Raw genomic sequence first — 26,295 nt, forward strand, 5'->3', positions numbered from 1 at the left:
GTAGAAAGGGGCAGAGCAGCCTGGTTAGCCCCCATCACAGCATTAGCAATAGAGAGCAGAGCCCTCCCTGTACATTCTGACAAGGCACGAGAGGTCTGGTCTGTACCTTGTGGTCTTGTCAGTATGTCCTACAGCCAGCACTTTTGAAGCAAGAATTACTGTTCTGCTTATGTAGAGTTAAAGGAGTTTTTTTGAAAGTTAAAGAGGTTATTTAAAAGAAATCTGTTTTATTAAAATCAGTTTGAAACAAAATTTGTTCCTGAGAGTCTCCACTATGAGAACAGATTGGATTAAGCCTTGTAGTATTAACAAAGGAGCAAGGTGCATGTTCTTGCCTAGCTTAGGACTTGTCCAAGACTCCTTGTCCAACAGTGTGTGTCTTAGAAAGGAAAGTGTTCTGAGAAGCAGAATTCAGCAGAGTCTCCCAAGAGATAAACATTGTCTCCGGAAAGGAAATGAGAGGAACTACAAAGAATTCTTATGTCTGCATCCATCACTCCGTGAAGTTTGTCCCCTGTGGAAATCCCATTACCATCTTCTTTCAGGTTCAAGCCTTAGTCTTTCCACATAACTGCTGTATCCCAACTGTACAAGTAATAAGCAACACTATCCTGTATTAGACACGCTAAAGCCAGGCTTATTTATTCTTAAAATAAAAACAGCAGTAAAGTTGAAGGTTTTGCTCTATTAAAAGACTCAGAAAATAAACATTTCCAGCAAATATCATATGTAAAGGGCTCTCCTTTAAGGCCACTCTATCTGGGTTTGCGCCTGGAAGAGCGTCTGCACCCAGCAGAGGTGAGACCAGCTGTCTCACCTTTGGCGAGGGAGGAAGGCTCTGCTGCTGCCTCCTGGCCTGCATCTGCTGCCTCCTGTCCTAAGCCTCCTCCACTCCCTGGATCCTGGTGGTCGTCTGTGTCTGCCCTCTGCCTGGCTGTGTTGGCCTCTTCCTCACGTCCCAGTGACTCCCCTACGGTGTGGCTCTCCTCAGAGAACAGGCAGTCGGCACTACTGGCAGTGGACTTGTTCTCTTCCTGTAGACTTTCTTCTTCTACAACCATGATACCACACACATCATCAGTCACACTGGCCAGGCTCTTGCCCTCTGGCCTAGAGGTGGCCAGCTCACCCTTACCCTCCAGAGACCTTGAAGTTTGTTCTTGCAGGGCTGACAGCTCCGTGCCCTCCTTATCTATCCCACCATCATCATTCATCTTCTTGCTGGTATGTGCTGTTGTAGCAAGAGGCTGTTTTGGATCATCCAGCAATTGGGAGCTGGAGCCCTGGGAATGCAAAGGAGCTTCGGGATAGGCAGTTGTGGCACGGTGCCTTGCTGCCTTGTATCTCTGCAAATACAAACAAACCAACGTGAGAGAGAAGCCCAGCTCAGCTCCTGTCACTGCAGCAAAGCAGCAGCTGGTCCAGGAACACCTGTACAAAAACAGTGGTGAGTGGCAGGAGCACAAGTGATCTCAGCAGCTCCTGGCCTGGCTGCTGAGGCTCTCAACAGAGAAGGGTCAACTCCTGTGAGGAAAAGTGATATTAAAAACTGAAGTCTCTCGCATTACTTAATGCTGAGCAAGTGCATGGCAGACCTCTGGCTCCTGAGACAGAAATCAGGATCTGGCAACTGTTAATCTCAGTCAGACTCAGGACTCTGTAGATACAACAGTACAAGTGACAGCTCCTGCTTCAGCTACTGCCAGGACACGTACCCTGGGCATGTGAGGCTCTGCACAGCCCTCAGCTACTAGTGTGATTTAATGTTTATCAGCCAAAGCAAGGCTTATGCTGAAAGCTTAGTATTTCTTCACTCTGTTGATACAATCTGCACGGTCAGTGGAACTGTTGACAGGAAGGCTGTGATATCAGTTATATCTCATTACAAGTCACTGAGGTTTTCCACGGAGTAAAGGTAAGCATATCATCAATAAAATGACTCATTTGCACTCACTATCATGATGAACCAGTAGAGGTCTGTAAAGAGATTAAAACAGCTACTACGCATGTTCTAGACTGGATTTCAGGAAAACAACTCACTGTAGCTAGCTAACACATAGCAGTGTTAGACATAACCCAGTCTTCAATGCCCAGACAGAGCATGACCTAAAGGAACAAGCTGAAGTTCCCTCTTTTCCCACAGCAGCTCCCTTCATAATCAACTCCCTTTCAGCTGCCTGCTGAAGGGTTCCTTGACCTGGCACTAGCGTTACACCTGACAATTTAAGGAAACAATTTCAAGCACAAGGGCTTTCACCAGTCTGCAATGTGGAATTACAGCACATCTGACAGGCTGCTTTACATTTTAATTTAATTTATTGCTGCAGACTTGATCTTCCTCTGTCCTCAACCTGTGGGATATGAACAATATCATCTCATGCTGGAATTGGATCAGTCAAGTAATACTGTACCCAAACCTAAGCAGGTGCAGGCATGTAAATTGGTGTCCAGAGCAATGCTGTTAATTGTCTCAACAGCACACAATTCTCTGCTTTGAAACCCTCTGCTGAGCTACTCTGCTGAGAATACCCCAGCAACTGGCAGTGATTTAACTCAGACTGCGACAACCCCAAGGCACCCAGGCAGCCAAGAATAATAGTTATCTGCCTGCAGATATGTAGGTCTGGACTCTTCTCATGAACTCCCCAGGTCACTCTGGCATGCATTTGAACAGCATCTGATTTCAGCTCTAAATGAGCCAAAAGAGTGACATAAGTGACTGCTGCTGCAGTTTCACTCTATGCTGATCTAAAACAAGCCAGGAAAACAGCAATTCCTTCACTCCTGAAATGACTAGCTTCAGGAGTGGGAGAGGATGAGCGACCATGAAGGAACAACTGTGGTCTCCTCCCATTCCAAATCCACTGCTCTGAGTGCTGGCAGAATTCTAAAGCACTCCACCCCTTCCTGGAGGCAGTGATGGCTGACTAGGAATAGTTTCTTCTGTCTGAAGACTAGAAAAAAAAAACCATGAAGTTTTTGGGGGTTAGGGGTGTGTGTTTGTGCATGTGTGTTTGGGTTTTTTTTTTAAACACTATTTTAAAAGGTAGTATGGAAGCACAACAGTTTTTGGGAGTAGACTGTGGGTGCAGGCAGAGGACAAAGTCGATGTGGGAGCCTCCCTCCTTGCCAAGGACAGGGAACAGTGCTCTCCCATACAGGAGGGCCCAGGCAGTGGTCACGGGACAGGGCAGAAACAGTGCAAGCCCTGCGTACCCTCCACAAGCACTAATCCAGGCCCCTCACCCCCTGCCAAGTCAACAAGGACAGAACAATGGAGGCAGATTCCAGGCCAGCCCAGTAGGAAAAGCTTTAGATAGGAAAGCAGCAAGGGGCAATATGGCTTCTTTAGGTGGAACCAGAAAAGCAAAGGAACAGCATCAGTTTGCAGAGCTTTGTGCTAAGGAGTTTCTAGGAAAGGGTAGCAGACAGGCAGACAGACAAACTTCCTCTGGCAGGCTGACCCTGGGGACAAATGGACTCTCACCAGCTTGTAGATTCTACCACATAAAGAGTCTGTAATGTTAAATTTTCAGATTTCTAAGGTATCTGATTTTACCAGGCCTCTTCCTGGATGAATCACACCCACACTTTTGGCTAAAGGAGCTGTTCTTGCAGTATCACACCTGGAGATGCATATGCATCAGCTTTCTTTATGAGGAACAGCCTCTCTCTCCTGCTCAATCCCACCTTGACCAACCTGTAATCTAACAGAGAAGAGGCCTAGACTAAATGACAGACTCCACAGGTTCAGCAAACAGAGCGGACACTCTGAGGAAGATTCCCAGCCAGAAACAGGCAAAAAGATGATAGCAGCAGTAGCTGGGAAGCAGGACTTAACTGGTTTTAGATCTACAAGGGCCAAGGGAGACAAAGACAGAGCACACCAGGAGAAAGCTATGGCATAATGGACACCAAGGATGATGGAAATGAGCTGGAGACAAGACAGCTAACGTGGTGGATTCACTAGAAAGACACGCACAGGGGTAACAAATGCCAGGCCATGCAATCGCCAAAGGGTCTAACCTGAAAGTTCTCAAAATGCATCAGGGACTTGCAGTGTGCGAGCCGGGCAGCGGAGTCGCTATGGTAGAATTTGTGACACAGCCTGCAGAGGTAACCTGCGACGGGGACCAGAAAATCCAGGCCTGCGAAACGGGAGGGGAAGGGAAATCACAGATCACATTGAATGGAACTCAAATAATGAAAGCATGTTAAAAGAGAAGGGGGATGGGGGTAAAAAAGTAGAGGTGGAAAGCTTTGCTTCTGTTAATCAGGGATTTGCAAGATGACTTGCTGAATATCTCGTCTTACCATGGAATGGCTGTGGTTGATATTCAGAGAGAAATCTGGCTGCCAGAGCAAAGAAACTACACAGAGCGTTAAGGGGGAGAAAGAGAGAAGAGAATACAATGGAAAACTACAGAGAACATGTGATCTAATGTAATGGGATCAAACCAAGCAGAAGACAGCAGGCGCGCAAGAGGAACACGCAGAGAACATTCACAGCATGAATCATTATTCCATCTGCCACACGATAGTGGAAGGTTACAGCGATATGGAAGATTCGTGTAAACAGAGCTCTCCTTGGGCACAAAACAGCCTCTGCAGAGCTGCCCTCCTCAAACACGAGTGGCCTTTAAGGGTCTGAAGTCAGTTGCTTACAGGGTGGGGACCAGACACAGCCATCTGGAGGCACCACTGCCCACCAGGCCAGCAGCACGGCTGAGGAACTGCTTGGTACAGCGTGGGGGTTCTGAAGCGGAGGAAACATGCACAGTTTGGGTCTAGCAGAGAGTTTGATACTGTCAATGATGCTCAGTATCTCTCTGCAAGCTGCATTTCTGTTGGAAAGCATTCCAATCAATATGCTTTCCGACTCCATCTTTCCAGAGCATCCCTCATTTGCTACCTACTTTCTTCAGTATTCCTGCCCTGCTTGTTCCATGTCCTACCTTATCTGGCTCTCATCCGTCTTCAAAGCAAAAGGCAGTTGACAAACATCAATCACATCCTTATGTTTTATCACACAGTAATAAAGAAACATCCTGTTCTCAGGAGAGGTTCTTCTCCCGGCAGCAGTGACATGCATCAGTCCAATGCAGATGCTGGAGCACCATGGCCCAAAAAGCCATTATAACAGTAGATACAGACCATCCTCTCCTACAGATACAGCATGTGGCCACAGAAGGCTCTGTGGCCCTTTGTGCTTAACTCTGCTTGCTTACCATAGGCTGTGTCTGGACAATACTTCTCACTTCCTTCGTAATCCTCCAAAGACACTTCCTTCAGCCCAGCCTGAAAACCAAAAGAACATTAGTGCCTACTGTAGCTATGGCAATTGCCAGGCTCTTGCATTTTTCCGATTAGCTTGGGAGCAAAACAGAGGATTCACATGCCAGAGACAGAGTTGCACAGCCTCTGCTTAGGGGCAGATGTAAACCCCAGTATCAGCAGACCACTTCATTACAAAGGTTAAAATCATCCCTTCCACTCCAAGCCTGAAGGAGCTTAGCCATGTACCTCCTTCTTGGTAACATATTTGTCAAGATAAACCTCTATACGTTTGCTATCAGACACAGCTACTGCTGGGCTGTTAAAGGAGACTATGTCAAAATACTGCTTTATGCTCCTCAACAAGGTTAATGTCTGAAGACAGCAGAAGTTGTACAGCACAGCAGAAACACCTTTATGTATCCCACACATAGAACCCAATTCTCTTCTGCATCACTCTGTGCTCTGGAAGAACCCTAGAGTTCCACCCTACTGCTGTGCAAGGTTGAGCAGACTCTTGAAAGCCTGAGCTCAACCAGCCAAGACCACCTAAGTCATAGGATCCCACAGCAGATTCTCAGATAGGTAATTCCTGCTTCTCTCACACAGCATACCTGCTTGGCAGCAGAATCCTCATTTTCCATCAGCACTACATCTCGGTCTTCCTCCTCACCAGCTCCTCCCTCATCCTCCTCCTCTTCCTCATCATCATCTTCGAAACAGCCAACAGCATCCACAGTGATCAACTCCTCTGAATCTTCTGGGCTCCCCAACTCCTTCTCTCCTAGTCTAACCTGTAAGGTACAGAAAAGAAAGATCAGATCAACTTTGCACTTGCCATTTAACCAAGGTAGAGCCCAGACTCAGGACAGATTGTATATGATGTAGGGACTACAAGAGGGGCATAAAGCTCTCTTACTTCTAGACACATCCAGCACCTTCTCCCTTTTTCAATTAACTTTCAGTGCTAACAACTGAAGTTCAGCAAAAAATGAAAATTAAAACAGGGTTGGAAGAACTGCACATCTTCCTTGCAGCCCTGCAGTAGTCAGGGAAGGAGAAAGGTATCCTGCTCTACAGTGTAGCTGCTTCCAGACCTGCACAGCTCTCCACCCCAGGCAGTATCACCTCTTTGGCTTTCTGTTTGTGCTCAGGGGACTTCATATGCTCCACAAACTTGCGAGGGGTCTTGAAGTGCCGGCTGCAGACAGTGCAGAAAGGACGAAGCGAGCGTTTGGCCAGCTAAGGAAAGAGGGAAAATTCCGTAAGTCACAAGAGGCACTGCTTTGGACGAACTGCAGGTGAATCTTGAAACAAAGCCAGCCCCACATCCTGGGAGACCACAAAGACAACAGTCTTTTCAGCAGAAAGGACTCTCTAACTTCTACCCACCAAAAAGATGAAAAACATGCAGCACAAAAATAAGTGTGTCTTAAAATAGGTGTTCTGGCACTTCTTCCCTAAAAGTCAATAAATATACTGGCCTGCCTGAAGTTTAGCTTAAAGAGGTTGCCCACCAATTCCTCCATTCAATGAATTAGGTGAGTATGATAAGCCATATTTCTTAAGAAAAGTCAGTTACATACTAGAGGTGCCTCAGGCCATACTGACATGTCATGACAACTGGAAGCTCCAACAATGCCAGAGGCAGGAGGTAGCAGTGCAGTGTCCTTCGGAAAGGAATTACTAGCAGAACTTTATGTGCATCCCTCCAGACACTTTTCCTTTGCTGCCTGGGGAGCAGGAGATGCTACACACTTCCATTTAACCCCCACACAAAAGGTCAGTGTAAAATGAAGTCCGCACTATGGCTGTTACCTTGTGTTCCTGGGTCCTGCGATGTTTGATGAGGTCCCCTGTGAAATGCACCTGGCATGTGTTACACCACCGCTGCTGGGTCTCTCTGAAGTGACAACAGATAGAGCTGTAAGTCACACCTTTTTCATCCTCCATGGAATACTGCATTTAGCAATCTGTCTCTGGCATTGTTTTCTTCACATTTCCTATCTTTACAGGCTTGGATTTATCTTCTCTCCTTCTCACCCACTTATAGGTTGCTTTTGCTTGTGCTGACAGAAATGCACCAGATAAAACAGGTCTCCTACTTAATCTACTGTATTGAAAACTACACAGATCAAAGTCAACTCTGGTATCCTTCAGCAAGATAGAAAGTTGCCTAAGGGAGATTAAGGCCCTTGAAACCAAAGGGGGTTTGTACCTTACCTAAAACTGAGAGGCACCCTGGTGCAGTGAAAAATTTTAAAACCCATGTAGGGCCACATTCATATTGAATTTTCTACTGCAGACTAACACTTACCCATCTTTTCCTGCTAGCACCTTCTGCTGTTTCACCATGGGCAGTAGTGAAACAAAACAAACATTGCTCATGTGCTGAATCTCCCCAAGTCGCTGCTGGTGCTGAATTCCAGCCATGTGGGATTGGAAATTCTGAAAAAGAAGTTAGGAGAAAAATCCTTTTAAATGTATCCAAAACATAGAAAATAACAGCTATGAGCTATGCTTTCCTTTCTTTTGACTGCTGTTTAACAATGAAATATAAAAGCTTAAGAGCATGGCTGCCTGTGGATCCACCCACATTCTCCCTCTAGCAGGTTGTTTGCCAGCTCTCAGGAGAGGTTTATTTTATCTGCATACTTGTCATCATTTCTTATGTTCCTTGTTCCTAAAGCATGAGCCCTTGCTAACAAGTCCCCTTCACAGTCATCCATCTAATTCCCATCTCTTGACCACCTGGATCCCTGTCAGACCTGTGCATTTTTACCTGCTGACTGCAGCAATTGGTCTTGCAGATGTAGCAGTAGAATTTAAGGACCGATTCCGGGTTGGGATCAGCTGTGCCCACGTCACAGGCCCAGTGCCCTGGTTTCAGAGCTGTTGTACTGATAGCTCTGCTCTCACTGCTCTGCTGAATAGTCACTTTCAATGAACCTCCAGAGCTCAACACCTGCCAAAAGAAGGAGTCAACATTAAGTTCAATCCCTCAGTAGAAGACTCTAAAAATTACACCTGCTTTTTGTATGTCACCTAAGCTCTTTACCCTTTAGGAAAATGCACTTAAGCTTGAACCCAGAGGAGGCTGATCAGAAGGACTCTCATACACACTCCTCCCAAAGCTGCTAAATCAGCAATCCCTGTGTCATAGCACCAGTCCTACTAGCACAGATGGTTGTTTCCGCATCCTCTGCAGCCACTGTATGATCCAGTCTCTGGGGAATGGAGCCACAAACAATTGTTGCTAAGGGACACAATCAGCTCATGTTTCTCCACAGCAAAACTAAAGCCTACTCAGCACAACACCTGATGATGGAGTGAGGAACTCAGACAAGGGCAGGATGATACATTTGATCACATCCATAAATGTCTTCCAATTATGGAAGCCTGTCAAGTCTGATTCACACCTGAGGTTAAATCTTTTCTCACAGCTTCACACAGCCTAAAGTCCTGATGTAACATCCAGCATGGGGGCCATGTATTTAATGCAAAAGACTCTCAGGTTGCATCTTTTAACACCACCTGAATCTTTTTACACTTGCTCTTTAACAATATGAAAGATGTATTTATCTATGGCCTTCCACATATAGAGTTTTAAGTAACTCTTTCAATTCAGCTTTCCATCTTTCCAGCTGAATACAAAAATCTTAATGAATGCCCCATCCATAGGCAGCAGTAGGTAAGGAACAGGCCAGCAGAGGTACCAAAGCAGCAAGTCAGAGCAGACTGCGCACTAATTGCAGACATATTATGCCTTATTGCCAGGGACAACAGCTTACAGCAGGAGACAGAGCTCCAGACGTGGGTGCCAGCTGGTTCCCAGTGGCAACGGGCTTCTCCAGGATGGAGGGGGAGGTTGTATGTTCTGCACCACCCCTGCATGAAGCGGTGTCTGCTCACCTCAGGAGCCTTCGGTTCCTCAGAGAATTTCCTCTCTCTGGAGAGATCTTCAGCTGTGTACTCCTTTGCATTGTCTGTACCTAAGAAGGGAGAGTCCTTTTAGCAGCCTTAAATCAAAACAGCAATGACAGGAAAAACAAAGCAGCAGGTGAGTGAAGTCAGGGAGCTTTCCTCACAGCACTGTTGGCCACAAGCCAGTTACCAAACCTTTCTCCTTATCCTTAGTAAAGATGGAAACATCAAATCATTTGCCTTTGCCAGATAATAGATAGTAGGGTACAAAGTTTGGATTGGGCTCCTAGATTTTATCTTCCTTTCCCTATTCTATACAACTGGGAGAAGAATATTTCTGTAGACCCACACGACCTACAGGTGCATTTCTAGCACGGAGTGCCCTGAAAGTTCAAATCACAGGGTTCAGCAACTCACCATCAGCTTGGACATGGGTGCATGAGACTCCTGCTTTCTTGCTGTCTGTGGCATCCTCTAACGCAGGCTCCCCCGTCACACTTCAAGGATATCAAGAAAAGTACCTTAATTGCCATGTTACAGACAAGCATTTCAAAAGGCACACCAAGGCACAGGCTGGGGTCTAACCTACCACACTCTCCACTAAACCCCAAATCAATAAGCTACCGGAAGTGGTATTTCAGGCAAGAATTTGGCAGAAATAAATAAGAATAATGTAGAGTGGGTGTTCTAGAATGGATTCAGAAATGGCAGCCAAATAATCTGGACAAGAAGGCTACAACTGGCTTTTTGGTTAGCTGACCTCTCCTGCAAGAAGCCTGAAGGGAACTAAGTTCATACAAGAATATTCTTAATAAGAGCTCTGAGAGCTCTCTCCTGTCGTGACTGGTGACCTGTAGGGAAATTGGAATACTTGGACAGTGCTCCTGGCTGCTCTGTGCATGAGAGAAGAGACCTATCAGAATTGAAGGAGTTCTCCATGGTGCCTTTACAGGGATTTCATCACAGCTGCCTGCTCTATTCATACCAGTCGTGTTTCATTTTAGAGTCCCTACAGCTCTGCTTGTGGGGGAAGTGAAACTTGACAAGATGCAAATCAAAAGGGCCTTGCTTTGTTTTATTTGCTATTGCTATTATTTTCTCTGCTAAGGAGAAAAGTGCTTCTGAGGGGACTATTGAGAATAAATGTCTGACTTCCAGAGGGCACGAAGTGTTCTCTGCAGTCATTTTCTCTATCCCTTGTTTTTCTGTCAGGACCAACTTTCCACCATGACTTGACTGTCTGCTCTGAGGGCGGCTCAAATTCCCACCTGCTGGTGTCCTTCTGCCAAGAGGGAGCAGCACCTTCTGCACAAGCAGGACAGCTGATAGCGCAGGTACCGCATCCCGTTATCCGAACACACACACCGCATAATTTATCAGACTGATAAGTGATAATGGAACTGGGTTACACGGCTATAAATATGCAGCAGGGTTTGGGCACTGCAAACACGAATTAAACAGGAGTGACTGGCATTACCATTATTTGTCAGGTGCTACCAGCAGGCTCAATGCTAACGGTACCACATACAGATGGTGCCAGCACTCAGGGAGAGGGTTTGCAGCCTGAACTGCAAACCTAAGGAGCGATCTAAGGGAGCAAAAGCCACCACGAGCATGATTTAAAGAAGAAACGGTATTCTATGGATACTTGTCATGCCATGCTAGAAGTGGGTGTTCAAGGAGGATTTGAAGATGATGAGTGCTTTCTGCACTGGAATGAGGATGTTGTTCCAGGTGTACAGATGGTACATAGGAGCAAAGGCAGAAGTGGGAAAAACCTGAAATGAAGAAGGACTCTGGTATTCCTAGCTAAAGGGAAATGGAACAATGAAGCATGAAACACAAGTTTATGACATAGATGGGGGAATGCCCTTGTCATCTGTGAAGGGCAGTATGAGAACAGTAAACTATTTTTTTTACAGATCCATCATCTGTTCATTGGAAGATACTAGAAACACTTCAAAAAAAGCTAAGGAATCATCTATTCTAGGTAAATACCAGCCATAATATATGCATCAAATCTGGCAGTCCCCAACTGCAGCTTAGGAAAGAATTTTCCTAATAGCTGGCTTGCTGCAGTGAGAGCTGTCATTCCTCAAACTTGATTCTTGTTTTCAGTGCATGTAATAGGACTTTGATTAATAACCTGCTAAATATTAATGTAATTAAAATTAAATTAGCTTTGGCAAACAGATTAAAAAGCATACACTCAAATGTATTCGACCTAGCTTTAATTGAATTTATTCACTTTCTTGCTAATCAGAGTCCATAACTCACAACGGTCCCTAAGCACACAGTATTTATCACTCTTTAATGTTTTACTTTGATGTTCAGATATTACCTTGATCATGTAATCCTGGAATATTCTCCCTAAAGCTATCCATTAATCTGTAATCTACAGATGGGAAAAGCGAAGTGAGGAAACTTGTCCAAAAGCAGGCGGTGAATGCCTAACAGGGAAGGTAAGAGGACCCAGGAGTCCTGACTCATCGTCGTTAACATATGCTGGAGAATTCTCAAGTCAGTGCCTACAGAAATCTGTATTCACTCCCTCCTCTTCTCCCTCCACACCAGCCAAGGGTGACAGTTCTGGGAGAGGAGCAGCCCGGTGCAGATGGCACCAGGAACTCTGCGAGGTGCCTTCCCACTAGATGGCAATGCAGCCCTGCCTGTCCCTGCCGCACCCTCGGGAGGCCGGGAGAGCCGGGATGGGCCTGCCAAGGCCAGCCTGCCGTGCATCCCTGGGGGATAATAGGATTGCCTTTGTCTATTTTTATCCAGCAGACAGAGATACTGGCAACCCTTGCAGAAGAGATACAGAACTCAACAATCATGGATACAGGCTTGGATACTAGGGAGCATTGATTCCCTTTCCTTTACCATTTCTCAAAATAAACTACCTTCTCCTACACCTACTGTAACCTAACATATTCCAAGGCTTTCCCTTTCTGTTCATTTCACTTTTTTGACATTTAAGGAAGAAACTTAGACAAATACGCCAGAATAGAATAGAACCTCTATGCTTCTTACAAGGATCCTGGCAGGAGAATACACAAGCAAACTCAGCTTTGTTGCACATTTACATGAGCTGCATCTCTCATTTTTCATTCTCATAATTGGATCCCCTAGCAGAGACCCCACAACACCCGGTATCTCAGCAAACACCACGTTCAGATTTTCTGAACTGTTCACAAGCATCTGAAATACCTCTTACATACTAGACATCAGGCCAATAGAGTATACAGCCCTAATTATCAGAAAAAAAAAATTAGACCATAATTCTAAACTCAATAACTATCTTAATACCCCATTCAATAAATACCTCTTCAGTCTTTTTGCTGCAGGCTCAGTGTTCAACACAGACTCTGTTGGAGTTCTTGGCTCTGCAGAAACACAGAAGGAGATTTCCTTAGCAAAAGAGACCGTGCCACCTTAAGCATATTTCATATCTGAATAGCAAATACCAATGAGGCTCTGTTAGAGCAAATAATACTAAATACTTGCTTATTCTAAATTTATGAGCTGCTCTGGCAAGGTTAGATAATGACCTCAAATATTTGAGTTTTATTGCAATGTCACTGTATGAGGTGTTGGTCAAAAAAAGAAATCTATGTTCATATCTACTAAGTGGCTCTCAGTCCTGTACCTAAGTGACAAGAGCCATGATCATGGGAACATTAATATAAGCCAAAGTGGCACATCTACCTGACAGCAACCAGTTAGTAAGACAATTTTCACCACTGCATATTCCCTGGTCACAACCTCATCAAAGCCTGCAGTTTTAAATCACGCACTCTCCAGTCAGAAATGACATTCCCACATCTGTACTGTATCTGACATCAAGATATACAGTGCCAGCAGTTTCTGTTTTGACAACTGGAGCACCAGGACTTTCAACTCATCTTTTCCTTAGCATACTGATTGTAACTGGTTCTGCTTGATGTGTTTGGCTGCATGAAATGTTGACTTCAGCATGGGTAAGGCAATGTGGAATCTTTAATTTCAGACCAGTTTTTTCCCCTCCCCATCTTAAACAGAGCTCAGTGTCAAAGGGACTTCTGAGAGGCTTCCATGCAAGAGAAATGGAGCAGGCTCATAAAAAAATCAAAAATATTCAGGTTAAAGTGGTACATGAAGCACATAGCAGAGGGCTAGCACATGCAGTTTTAAGTATTTACAATTAGAGAGAAACATATCTGGTTAAGCTTAAAATCATCTCCAATTTTTGCTGCAGGACTAGTCAAGAGAAGTTTAACATATTTGCAAGCAGTTGTTTCACTACAGGCTCCCTCTTACCTGTGGATGGTGAGGAATTGTTCTGCTCTGACCCTGCTTGCATTCCCTCTGGAATCTCCATTTTCTCATCACCTTGTGTCTGAGATGAAGAACCAGGATCTAGTTCCCGCTTCCTGTCAGGAACCCTCTGGAAGTCCTGCAATGGGCAGAGAGTCACTGCCAGCTCTTAGTCCTTAACACACACTGCCTAAAAGACCAGAGTTTTACTGTGGGACAGGAACAGGAATTCCAGCATGTGATAATGGAAAGGAATAGATGGCTTACATTGGACTGCCCTGCCTAAGGCAAGTTTATATGGTCAAAGAGAGCAAAGCATTTCAGTTTCATAGGCAGCCAGGACATGTCCCCAGTGCTTTCAGCAGCTGCTGCCTGCAGAGGAAATCCAGCTGCCTGCAGAGGGTAGGATCATATTAGAGGAACTCTGGCAAGAGGTGCATGGGCAGGGAAAAGGACAGTCCAAAATAATCCCCCTTCTTTTGACTCTGGAGGACAGTCCAAGAGTGTGAGTTTTCCTAATCCACCACATCTTTTTGACAGAATGGGATGAAATATGCCGAAGCTAATCTAAGAGAAGGCAAGTAGCAGTCAACCCAAGAAACATTTCCAGGATACAAAAGAGGTCTTAATGATGGAAAGTGAGAAAGGTTTTTACACAACAAGAATTATAGATTTTACAAAATCCACTGGGACAAATATGATTTTGATCTTAAAAAGTGGGAGAACAGCCCAAAGAAAAAGAGTGTCCATAGTAGGAGCAAGTTGTTTGAGAAGAAACTGCTTTGGAACAGCAAAGCACTTAGCTAGGATTTCTTCCATTGTAATTACTTTTAAGCTGATACTTCTAAAGGCTCCTTTTATATCCTAGGTTTAAACAGCTCTGTCATGGGGAATTCTCTCTCTTGGGCAAGTAGTGACAAGAAACCTTTGCATCATAAATGTAAATATGGACCACAAAAGCCTTTGGGATGGAATGATTTCTGCATTTCCGTATCAGCAGCATGGCGCAAAACATTATTTTCTTTGTAAGGCTCTCTCCCTTCTCCTTTGTTCTCCACCTACTATACTGTCAACAGCTGCAAGTGTAAAAGGAGCACAAAGCCCCCCAGCACTTGGAAACCACAATCCCACCTTGCGAAAGGTCCGGTTCTGCCGCTGGAATGGGAGGCTGGGGAAGCCCAGCCGAGTTGGCTTTAAGGAGACCCCAACAGGTGGTGGTCCCAGGAGGGAATGTCTTGTAGCCTGAGGGAAGAACTGCTGCAGTGCTGGCGCTGTCATGTTAAATCCACGAAGGTTTCCTATAAATGCAAACACAGCGTTTCACCACCCTGCGCTGTGCAGAGAGGAAATCTTCCACCTGAACAAGCAGCAGGTAGAGGGTAAGGGCTCCTCTACACATGACCCAGTCTTTTACTGGGCACTGTATTGGTGCTCTGTGCTCTACCCTCTTCAGCACACAGAATGATTTTACGTGATAGCAACCATTACTATGGATCAAGCTATTTAATTATAATTGTCACTCCAGGCAAAGATCGTTAGGGCAATTATTTGATCTGACAAATTAGTGCTCATGTTTACAACAAATAAGGTCTTGTTTTACGAAAACTCTCTGTAAAAAAAGGAAAATTCACCCCACATTTGTGCAGCTGACTGCCCACACCATAGCATGGAGCTCTTCAACACAAGCCAGTAACAGCATTTCATTTAAAACGACACCTAACTTTTAAAAAAAATAAATCCCACAGTCCTCTTTGCCACCTGATTGTCATGCAAGCTCAACATGTCAACCTCAACTCTGACACTTGAGACTCTGCCATTTCCAATTATAATGCTCTGCCTTCTGAACAGTTCAGCATCCACAGACTATTAATCAAGTCTCAAAAATTTCTTCTGAAGACAGTCCTTGTCACCCCCATTTCAGCAGTGACGGAATGGAGGAGCCCAGATGCCTCAGCTATACCCTCAGAAACCATCCATCATTTAGGGAACCTGGACTTAAATTGCCATTTTTTCTCTCTCACTTGAATTAGTGCATACTCTAGCCTTTTAGCAGCTGTCAAAACAGGGCAGCAAAGTTTGGAACCAAACATCTGAAAAACGAAGCTAGTGTTAAAAATCTGCAACACAATAGGAAGTACTCCCTGTGTTTGTCTTCAAAAGCAATCTGGTCTATTATTACTTCCCATATATAATCCCTTACTGTAAAAGGGCATAGCTATATTAAAAAAAAATAAATCTAACGCAAGAAATTATCTTTTGCTCTTGGTTTCGTACCTTTAAAGAACCACACATCTGTTTCAATTTGAAGTATTTATCTTTTCCTATTCCCACTGCTGAAGCCACACACAGACAATGAATAATTTATGCTGATGCTTCCCAGGGACAGAAATGGCACAGCATCAGATATTCAAACATGTAACCCAAACCTGAATGACCAAAAAATTCGTATCACTAAAAAGGGCCACACCGGACATTGGCAACCATATTCCATGTTACCTGTGGCTACCTGAGATAGGTTATTGAGAGGGGTCACAATTTCATGGAGAGGTGAAGAGAAGCAACACTAAGACAAAGTGCATGTAAAGTATTCATTAACATATCTAATCCTGCTCTATCTAATTAGCCCCAGGTCCTTGGCACACTATTTAAATACAACTTCTCAATTAAAGATTCAGGGAAAAACGTCAGCTGACTGCAAACATATCTAGAAGGAGCATGGCTGAATGAAGGTTGGAGTCACAATTTTTCCTGACAACGATATATGTACATCAATCTTCAGAGCATGGCTTGTCCTTTCTCACTGTCACTTTCCCTTCAACCTGGGAGAAATCTGTGGAGAGCCACTGGAGTCACTAGAGAGCCCTCTCGTTAAATGGGCAAGAGAGAACAAAAGGAGAGTTAACGACATGCAGAATAAATCTTTTGTCTTCACATCTGGGCATGATTCACAGGCAAGGTAGAAATTGCAGGCATTAATCTAGATTAGGCACTTGAAAACTGTCCCAGGTACTGATTTTCTGTGTTGAAAAGAACTGTCAGGTTAAGACATGAGCAAAAAATAAAAACACACCTTTATTCTTATTATCTTTATATTAGTAATGCTATTATTAAGGCAGCTTCATAAATTTGTTTTGAAAACACAAAAAGAAAAGGAAAATCCACTTGTGGAAACACAATAATGGAAAGACAGAGATATTAACCAGCAAAGAAATTACAGTAATTTCAGGGAATCAAAATTTCACAACACAATTGATACACAAACCTTCTTCTATCTCAGTACACTGTATTTGTTTGTACTACACTAAATTTGGACAAAGACAAGTATCTACTGCAAACAAGGTTATTGTGTATGTAACAGATAATTAAATAAATGGCCCTAACCTTGTTACCAAGAAAGACAACCAAATAATCAAAATCTCAGTATTTTATCTAAATATATTGATGAAAAAATACTTGCTCCATCAAGCCTAAAAGGGAAGGCATGTATTCAGTATCTAACCTGATATCTCCTAGTACTATTCCCAGTTGTGAACAGTTGGGCACATGTGATTTTCAACAACTGAAGAACCTCTGTTCTGAGAACTACGGACTAATTTAAAGAGAAGAGGGAAAAAAAAGAAAAGAAAGAAGACAACAAACGGAACTGCCAAGTACAAGAACTGCACTGGTTCAGCAGGAAATAGCCATGGTATGGTTTCAGTCCAAGAGGATGATTAAATAACTCCAGTAAGTAAGCGTTTCCCATAACGACAGTACCTTGCATCTGCTGCATGAGTAAGGCCCGCTGAAGCATAGGATTGGCATTGAGCAGCGATGGCTGATTTGTTGCCCGTAAGCTCAGCATCTGTTGCTGCTGCGGTGGCGGCAAACCCCTGGAAAAGAAGGCATCAATCATGAGAACCCAATAAAAACTGTACCATTTCCATCCAGGAGCCTAGCAAGCATAGAACAGGAGCAAATAGCTGAAAGGTTGATATACATGCATGAAAAGACACCATGCACTGGCACTATATCCTCTTTCCCCCACTCTCCTGGAATTTCCAAAGCTGACAGATTGTCTATCAAAGATTTTGAGGTCAGAGACAACTCCTTAGCACCAAGCCCACATAGAGCCTCCCAAGCAGCATAAAAAAAGCCCAGGAGCTGACTGCGGTTCTACAGAATTATGCAGCACCCATCAGGAGAAATGAGTGATCTAGATCAGCAGCTACATTTAACACGACAACAAAAAAGTTCTAAAAACCAGGGCGTTTTCGCAGTAGCTTAGAGCTCATTTTCCCAAAATCAACACCTCCCACACGGAGCCAGACAGGTCAGAACTGTCAATGGTGCCCCCTAACTGCAAGAACCAGATGGAAAAATAAACCACGGCCTTCATATTTAAAACACGAGGAGGAAGAAGCAGCAGAGACCTCTCCAGTTCTAAGGAGGGTGGAGCAGACATGAGAGAAAAGTCTGAGGAAACTGGCAGGCACTTCTTGAGGCGATTGCAAGGTCAGGCCCACCTCTATGCACGCTGCTGACACAGCTAAATCTGTCAGAGCTGAAGAGAGGTACAAACACGGATCGAAATATCCACCCTGACAAAAAAACCCAACCCCTTTAACAGAATTCACAGCAGCTCATCTTCACATTTGCTGCTCTAGATTGTTCCAGGCTCTGAGCTGAGATATTTATACCACAAAAATCATACTTTTAAAGGTGTAAGATGCAGCCGTGCTATCTAGCAGTCAGCCCCTTACTGGCATTTTAAGTGCAGCTTTTTTTTTATAGCATAAAACATATAAAAATGGTAAAAAGATTTGCAGGTTCATATTTCTAGTAAAACAGAAAAATTCCCACGCTTACCTCAGAGAAAAATGCCTTATAAGGATAAAGTAACAATAATTCCTTAAATAACAGATTAACTTTCTTCCTAAATTTGCATCCCATTGCTTTGAATTTGCAAAGAATAAGGTTTTAAAGATAATAGTAACTGTAAATAAATGCATAATTTCAGAGAATTTGTGCTGGTTCTACAAATCTCAGCTCATCGGGGACAACTGCTCCTATCCAAGTTGTTTTACATCTTGCATTTTTTAGGAAAACCGTGGTTATTTTCGGGCAAATATCCTTTCTCCTTTCACAAACACACAATTTTCTTCATTCCCTCCCTGCCCCACCGTGCTCAGCCACAGCCTAAGCGCTGGTGCCACTGCAGAAATAAGTTAAATCATCACACCCAGACCAGCAGATCCAGAGGGAGAAAGAAAATAAATCGACAGTTTAAGTTCAACAATAAAACAATAAAGTGCTCGTGTCTGCTGAGGGTGGCTCTGCTGAGTGCTGTTTCTGCAGGAGAAGGCGTTTTCCCTGAGCCCCGGCTGCCCTGCCCGCCCTGAGGGGCGACTCTCGGCTCGGAACATCCACCCACGGCTCCTATACGGGCTGCCCGGGTCACCCACGGGCTCTCGGGGACACCAGCCCCGGACGGCGGACAGGGATCCCCGGAGCGCAGAGGGAACACGGCAAGACACCACAGGGGCCGCCGCCCTCCGTCGCACACCCCCGGCCCCCTCGGTGCCTCCAGGCTCTGCCCCGATCGAGGCCTGCGCCCCCCAACCCCTGCCCGCCTCCCTTTGTCGTCTTCCCCACCAGGGGAGAGCAGCCCCGCCGCGGCGAGGAGGGACGGAGTGCAGGGAGGCGGAGGAGAGCGGTCCCCCGGGACAGGCCGCGGATCCCCGGCCTCGCGTAGCGGCGCTTACCGGCCTCCCTGCTGCGCCGGAGGGTGGTGATGGTGCTGCTGCTGCTGCTGGAGGAGGTGCTGGAGCTGCAGCAGCTGCTGCTGGAACTGCTGCTGGTTGAACATGTCTGGGGAGCCCCGAGCGAGGCGAGCCTGAGACAAAATACGGGAGGGCGAGGGAGGCACCGGCTGCGGGGCTGGCGCGTATCAGCCCAGCAGCCATTGAGCAGAGGAGCCGCCGCCGCTGCCGCCCATTCATTCACTGAGCCGATCCCCCCCTGCCGCCTCCTCCTTCCCCCCGGGGTCATCGCAAGCGGCAGCCTGTGGAGGAGGTTTCCAAACCCCACCTCCCAAAACCCGCTCCCACCCTCCCCTGCCCGCGGCTCCCGCAGCCCGTCCCGCTCCCCGCGGCGGGGCCGCGCCGGGACCCGCAGCCGCTTCCCGTCCCTTCGCCTCCTCGCCCCGCCGCCACTCACGGCGCAGCCCGCGGCGATCACCGCTCCCCGCCCGCCGCCTCCATCTTCCCGCCGGGGCCAGCGAGCACCTGCCCGGCCCCGCTCCCCGGCCCAACCCAGGCGGGAGGCAGCTCCTTGGGCAGGGCTGCAGGACACGGCCGCCCCCGCGGGGCTGGGGATCACCCCCGGAGCCTCCTCTCAGGTCGCCCCAGCCCGCAGCACCTCCATCGCTCATTCCCCGTGCAGAGGCGGCATTGAGGTCCCCTGTCCCTCGAGAGGGCTGGGAGGGAATGGACACCATCTGCCCAGGGCTGGGCAGGGAATGGAATAAACTGCTGCACAGGAGGAGCAGATGGCATCCAACAGCGTGGGCTTTCTGCTCTTTGTTTTTTTGCTTTTTTTTTTTTTTAATAGTCCAGGGGAATCTTTGGTAACCATCTCACCGAGAAGATGGAAAAAACCCAAAACAGTCTCTGGCCATTTGCTGTGGTCACATCTTGGCAAGCTTATCATGAGAACCTGGAAGAAAACAGGGACTTTTGCAATATTGTTATATGGTGACTTCTCTAGCAGGTCCGTGTTCCCCCCCCCCCCCTTTTTTTTTTGTTTGTTTTGTTTTTGTTTTTTGGCAGGGGGTGGGTTTGCAGCAAAACCTTTCCTGCAGGGCCTGTTTTCCACAGCAAAATTAATTTTAAGTGCTTTCAGTACACACAGGCTCTCTATGAAAATATACTGTGACTATGATTTCTCCTTATGATAGACCTCACAAGGATAAAGATGGATTTGTGCTCCTTGCTATTCCAGAGAATCCATCCTGAAATAATTTACTGTATAGTCTTTTTATTCATGCCAATAAAGACTACTTGATTCATTAAAGTCCTTGGAATTGATTTTTACCTGAAAGCATTGTAAGCTGAACACAGACTGCTATTGGTGATATACAGTTATCATTAATAATTTTCAGTGCAGCAACATATGTTGATTTTTCCTGTGGGCCTTTTTATACCATCCTGATTTTACAATAATCAATTTGGAGATGACCATTCACGTTAATCAATGATGGGCTCTATTCATGTCCAGAATCCTTTATGGCTATCTGCACACAGAGAAAATGCTTTCCTGTTAAGCATGAAAACTTAAATGTCATCCTAGGGAACACACACATGGAGCAAAAAACACGCATGGAGTCTTTTAAAAATCATTTTGCGTAGTTCATCCTCTGCTCCTGTAATCGTGCTGTTAGAGCAGACACTGGCCTGGCTGGTTTGCAGCAGTGGGTATAAGGGTTAATCAGTCTTATGATCCCAGGACATAAATTAGCCAGACCATGGGAAGGCAGAATTCAGGTTGTATAGATAATTGTAAATCTGAAATTGACGTCCTCTATTCTTAATTCTACAACTAAAGCTCTTGTAAGTATTATTTGTATGGTACATTTGGAAATCTACAAACCACCATACTAATGAAACATGCAAGTAACTACGTTTCTTCACTGTTAGATTTTATGTTCTGACATAGTCTAGAGACTCCCTTCATAGACTGGGCTTTTCTTTCTGATGTCCTACATAGAAATCATTTAATAAACAACATTTTTGAACTTATAAATAGTCCATAGGTCTACTGCCTTGAACAAATCTGGACATGCATTTAGTCTTGTGCCTGCACAACACAAGACAGGACTAGGGCTATAGGAAGCAAAGAAAGACGTGCTGCTCCACCAACCTACAATGTAAGGACTGATTTCAGACATGCCTTTATGTCCAAATATGAACATCACACCTACCAGAGAGGGCTTAATTGAATACAGAAGAGAAAGCTCCAGATTCAGGTAATCACACCATTTAGTTTGAAAGTCATACAGAGAGATAAGGGAACTACAGAAAATTGGGTTAGTATCCTTTCTTTCACTACAAGCAACAAAACAGTGTGTCAGGCTGACAGCCCAAAGGTGCTGTCAGTGCCCAGTGACCACTGGTATGCAGACCTTGACCTCCATCCACTGACAGTTGTTTTTTCTGCAAGGAACGTCTCAATAATTAAACAACTCACTATTCAGTGTGCAGTGGCAAATGCAGCTCATAATGGGAGAATACACAGAACCTTAAAAAGACCCACAATGCAGACTACAGCATTATCACTCAAAACCAGACCATGTATACCCTAGGCTTGGGAGTGCCTCATTGGCATTGGGAGAGAATGAAACAGAATAGGATTTAGAAGTTCAAGGTAAGAGAATGACCCAGAAAGTATCCTGCAATGCAGAGACTATAGTCAGTGGAGTTGATGGATCATGACTATAAGACAACCTGCACTTCACCTCTGTACGATTAGATTAGGGTTATAAAATTTGTTGGCAGATAAGAGGACAGCATATGAATGGCTTTTATTCAGGAGCTGGATTGTATTATACAGCCAAGTTTTTGCTGGGCTCTATGAATTTTTTCCAGGGACTGGATCAGGCATGCAGATAACCAGAGATTTCTAATTTCCAGCATATGACTGCACTGTGCAGTTTTATGTTTTAATTTTGGCTTTGAAAAAGACTTGGTATGCAACCCTTGGTGAAGCCACATCACTTTTGAGAACCCAAGTTTTCTCAGTGCCTATGACAGCACCAACATACTGCGGTGCCCACAATTTCCTCTGCAATCTGCAAGGATGGTGTTATTACTCATCCATTTCACCAGGATATAACTAGTTCTCACCATAATGTATTTAAGCCTCACAAACTTCTTGGAGAAAAAGCATATGGAGCTTTAAAGTACTTTCTTCTCGCAGTTTAGGGGCCTGTGTATTGAAAGAATGGGTCATGTTTCACCAGACATGCTCTTAACAGCTGATATTAGTTACTGGAATTACACTATCTTCCATGACTGGTTTATCTGGAGGATGACTGGATTCACACAACATTTCAAACCAAACTGATCTGTGCATTAAAGCATGTTTTCCCTCATCCTTTGTAATACAGTTCTAGAAACCTATTCCTGGTATTTCTTGGTGGGCAGGACAGGCCCACAGTAGGTAAAGATACAGTTTTTAGATGCATTTTACCACAAGTTCAATCAGCTCCTGTTACTAATTTTCAGTCTCACAAATAAAATATATACCAGGAGCTATTTTGTGACATCTCACTGGATGCAAAAAGCACAGAGAACTCAGATCTGTTGCTCTTAAAATATTAATATAAACTCACATCCATGTGCAGATCCCATTCTTAATGGAGTATAACATTCAGCTTATTTCTTTTTTTATGTATACTCTGGCTTCTGGGGAGTCACACTAACAATAATACTGTCCTAGCGTCCTATACACTAGATTTAACTCCTTTTACCTCTTTTTAAGGAATTTTCACACCAATTCAGTTTAAGTACAGAAGATGAAGAAGCATTTCATGGTATTATTCTACAAAGGAAAGCTTTATATTCGAAAACTCAAAAATTAAAGGCTGCTTTTCTTTCAAATAGGTTTTTCAATTAACAGGAGCATTAGAAAACAACTTTTATTTTCTGAGCAACTGATACTGCAAGAGATCAATGATGTTACTATGGTACCATTGCTACTATAGTAGCACTTAAGTACCTATAAAATAGATACTTAAGCATTTTCTATCTCTATAGGCAGCTTTATATAGTTATGGCAATTTAAGAGGCTAATTTTAGTTAATAATTTTAACTATTGGTCAGCTGTATCATGTAGTATTAATATGGACAATGACAATCCTAGGCCTGTTTCTTTTTGGAACTTTAAACACTCAATTTAAATTCTCACCTGTGTTTATAACAATTTTTAGGAATCCAAAATGCCAGAATTGTCTACTTCAAGACCCACACGTGAAATATTCTAAACAGTCACACTACCTGGAGTCAGCAGAAACAGTTTGCAAGTAACTTAGAGACTCATAAGCTAATTGCATTCCACATTTTTTGCCTCTTTTTTCCCTCTGAGGACTAGATGTGTTATTTTTGCAAGGGCAAGGAATGAAGGACAGAATCCAGCTCTCAAACGTCTATTTCTAATTATGCTAACTAAACTGGGAGTCCTATTTGCATGAGGTGACAAAATCAGCATACACAACTGTCGTTATGTTGATAGCCATACATAGTAACACACATATGCTTGGCCACATGCATTTTTAGGGATTCATGTTAAAGTACATTCAGAAATATTTATAGCAAGGGGTGGAGGGGAGAGGAGGAAATCTTTCATCCCCCTTATTTTTCTTTGCTCACATCTTCAGTTTTTCTAAGATAGAAGGAAATAAATTTTTCCTATTCATTCCAGCTTGTGAAATTCCTTTTGTTTTTCCTGCTCTGTCTGCTACATACTGCTGTGTAAGTCACAGGTAGGAGGTATTACAGAATCAAAAGGTACGTTTGCCGAGAACATCCTTGCAACTCAGTTTGTGGCAGGAGAGAAAATGGAAGGCTCTAGGAGCGAATCTGAGTGCCTGCAGTTCGCTTTTTCCATCAGCGGGAGGTGCAGGTTTGTAAAGCTTCAGAAAATCCAAGCCCCGCTGTCTCGGATGCTCGAGTTCAGTCTCTCTGGGCTGAGCGGTTGCAGCTGCTGCAGAAGCGTTCAGACTTCACACTGTAAATGAGTGGTTTAGGGTGACGCTGCAGAGAGACACTGGAGCTCATTTGCTTACAAATATCTCTACAGGAAAAGAAGCTGGAGCAGGTTCTGTGCATCTCTCAGTTTTACGCTAATATTGACCGTGTAAAGTTTGCCAATATTTCTGCATGTTTTACCGCTTCCATCATTGCTTTTATTCCTTTCTCATGTACCTGGAGAGTACCCTATTAGCTTCACTCATCACTCCTGTCCAGTTTTGCCCTTTAAGACTTCAGTTAGGACAAAACCTCCCATATATCCCCCAAAGGACCACATTTCCAAAGAACTATGAATTTCATAGGAAAATAAAATTTGATAACCTAGGAAAGAACACCTACAAAGAAGTCACGTGTTTGACTTTGTACTGTATGAGCTCCTTAACTGGCAACATAAACCCTACTTTTCCCCTCAGTATTCAACATCAGCTGTTGACGTACTGTATTTTCAATAGCCCTTCACAAACATTTCTCAAAGCAAATAGATCAGTTTCATTTTAACTTTTCCAAAAGAATGGTATAAGCTGAATGATTAGTTCTAGAGCTGACTAACCCAGAAAAAAAATACCTACTCATAGTACATGGGGACAAAGCTAAGGAGTCAGTCTCTGACTTTGCAGACCCAAAAACTCCATAGGCTGCAACTGAACCTGAGACAAACACATCTCCATAATTCATCAGGGACTGATGGCCCTGAACTGAGCTTAATTAAAGCTCCCAGGTCCACAGATATGGGGGGAATCTCCAGGTGAGGCTGGTCATGGCCACTGAGAGTTTTTAATACAGCTGGTAAATTGTGTGAGGTGATGTGACTGGGCAATCTTTCTCTGTATTGCAGTTGGTGAACTTCAAGTTACAGCAAACTCTGGGAAAAGGACAGTTTTCTTCTTATGGTTCCTCAAATAAAGCTTCAAAGATCCTCATGGTCTAAAGTTCCCTGAGCTTCAGCTCTGATCCAGGGAGGAAGGTGACATCATTATTTGAGCCTTTGATACTCTTCACTGTTCTTTTTGTGGTGACCTCTTACGAGGAGCAGATATCTACAGCAGTTTTTTTCCATAATCCTTCAACATAAATTATCAGAATGGCTGCAGGGATGCTCAAAGGCTTTTGTCCACAGTCTGTACTGAATTTCTTAAGCTTATTTCTTGAGATTTACTGGGTAATTTGCTGACAGGAAAAAATAGCATTGACAGCCCCCAAAACTGCCCACGCATGCCCTACAATGGTGTTACCCTTACAGATGGAGCAGCTCCTTTTCCCTCCTTCAGTGTTCTTACCTGCACAGTGGTGATGTGTTAGAGCACGGGGCAGATTCATCCCTCACCATGATTGCCTCAGTTTCTCTGTATACCCAGGTAGGTATTTTTGCATGGATTAAATTTGATGGACATCTGTGAAATATTCATTATAATTATTATAACCAAAAAGCTGCCGTTTAAAACAAAACAGACAGCTCAAAATCTGTTGCAGTTTTTTTATTTCATTTCCCCCTCCACCCCCATCTCTCTCGGAGCTGTGAATAGGAGTCTTGGGTAGCACGAACTGAGAGGTGTTTGAAATGCAACATTCTCCATCCTTCTGAGTCATTGCTAGCCATCAGATGCTTTTTTGAACACTTGTTTTCATTGCTATACTTTGAAATCAAATATGGCCTCATGTTATAATCTTATTAAAAACCCATCCCTTTTAAAAACCTAAAACCAAGCTGTTCCCTCTTCATTTCAGACAAGTCATTTTAAAAACAAAATGTGGGTGCATAAAATGAAGCACCTGTTTGCGTTTCTCTACAACAAGCCTGGAAACACATCCACTGTTTTACAGCTACAAACAGAAATTAATGCATTTTTCATGTGTGTTTGAATGAAGCAGCAGAATCATAGAATGGGTTGGAAGGGACCTTAAAAACCATCTTATTCTAGCCTCTGACATGTTTAGGGACACCTCCTGCTAGAACAGATGCTCAGAGAGCGGTAGCGTTTTTGCAAACCTCCAGTTTAATAATTTCATGTTTCTTGTA

The 26,295-nt window shown here is 44.3% G+C and overlaps 1 protein-coding gene across 6 annotated transcripts; it reads right to left on the minus strand.

The window, feature by feature from the left end:
* Positions 1 to 611: 611 nt before the first annotated feature.
* On the minus strand, positions 612 to 19,918 carry CIZ1 (CDKN1A interacting zinc finger protein 1). Of its 6 annotated transcripts, none has more exons than XM_058853693.1 (17): positions 19,690 to 19,915; positions 19,236 to 19,366; positions 17,248 to 17,363; positions 14,623 to 14,789; positions 13,495 to 13,630; positions 12,521 to 12,581; positions 9,616 to 9,695; positions 9,187 to 9,266; positions 8,057 to 8,239; positions 7,592 to 7,722; positions 7,093 to 7,177; positions 6,403 to 6,516; positions 5,889 to 6,068; positions 5,229 to 5,298; positions 4,027 to 4,148; positions 1,136 to 1,346; positions 612 to 1,051 (listed from the first exon to the last, which is right to left on the minus strand). In XM_058853693.1, exons 2-17 carry the CDS (start codon positions 19,337 to 19,339, stop codon positions 756 to 758), a joined length of 2,136 nt encoding a protein of 711 aa, XP_058709676.1. In that variant the 5' UTR covers positions 19,340 to 19,366; positions 19,690 to 19,915; the 3' UTR covers positions 612 to 755. The 6 variants fall into 6 exon arrangements, 4 of the variants coding, with proteins under 4 accessions (XP_058709676.1, XP_058709677.1, XP_058709675.1 ...); XM_058853694.1 differs by having other exon boundaries at positions 1,147 to 1,346; positions 19,690 to 19,914; XM_058853692.1 differs by having other exon boundaries at positions 612 to 1,346; positions 19,690 to 19,916.
* Between the last annotated feature and the right edge of the window lie 6,377 nt (positions 19,919 to 26,295).

The sequence above is a fragment of the Poecile atricapillus genome, chromosome 20 (assembly GCF_030490865.1).
Source record: "Poecile atricapillus isolate bPoeAtr1 chromosome 20, bPoeAtr1.hap1, whole genome shotgun sequence".
In the NCBI taxonomy this organism is placed as follows: Eukaryota; Metazoa; Chordata; class Aves; order Passeriformes; family Paridae; genus Poecile; species Poecile atricapillus.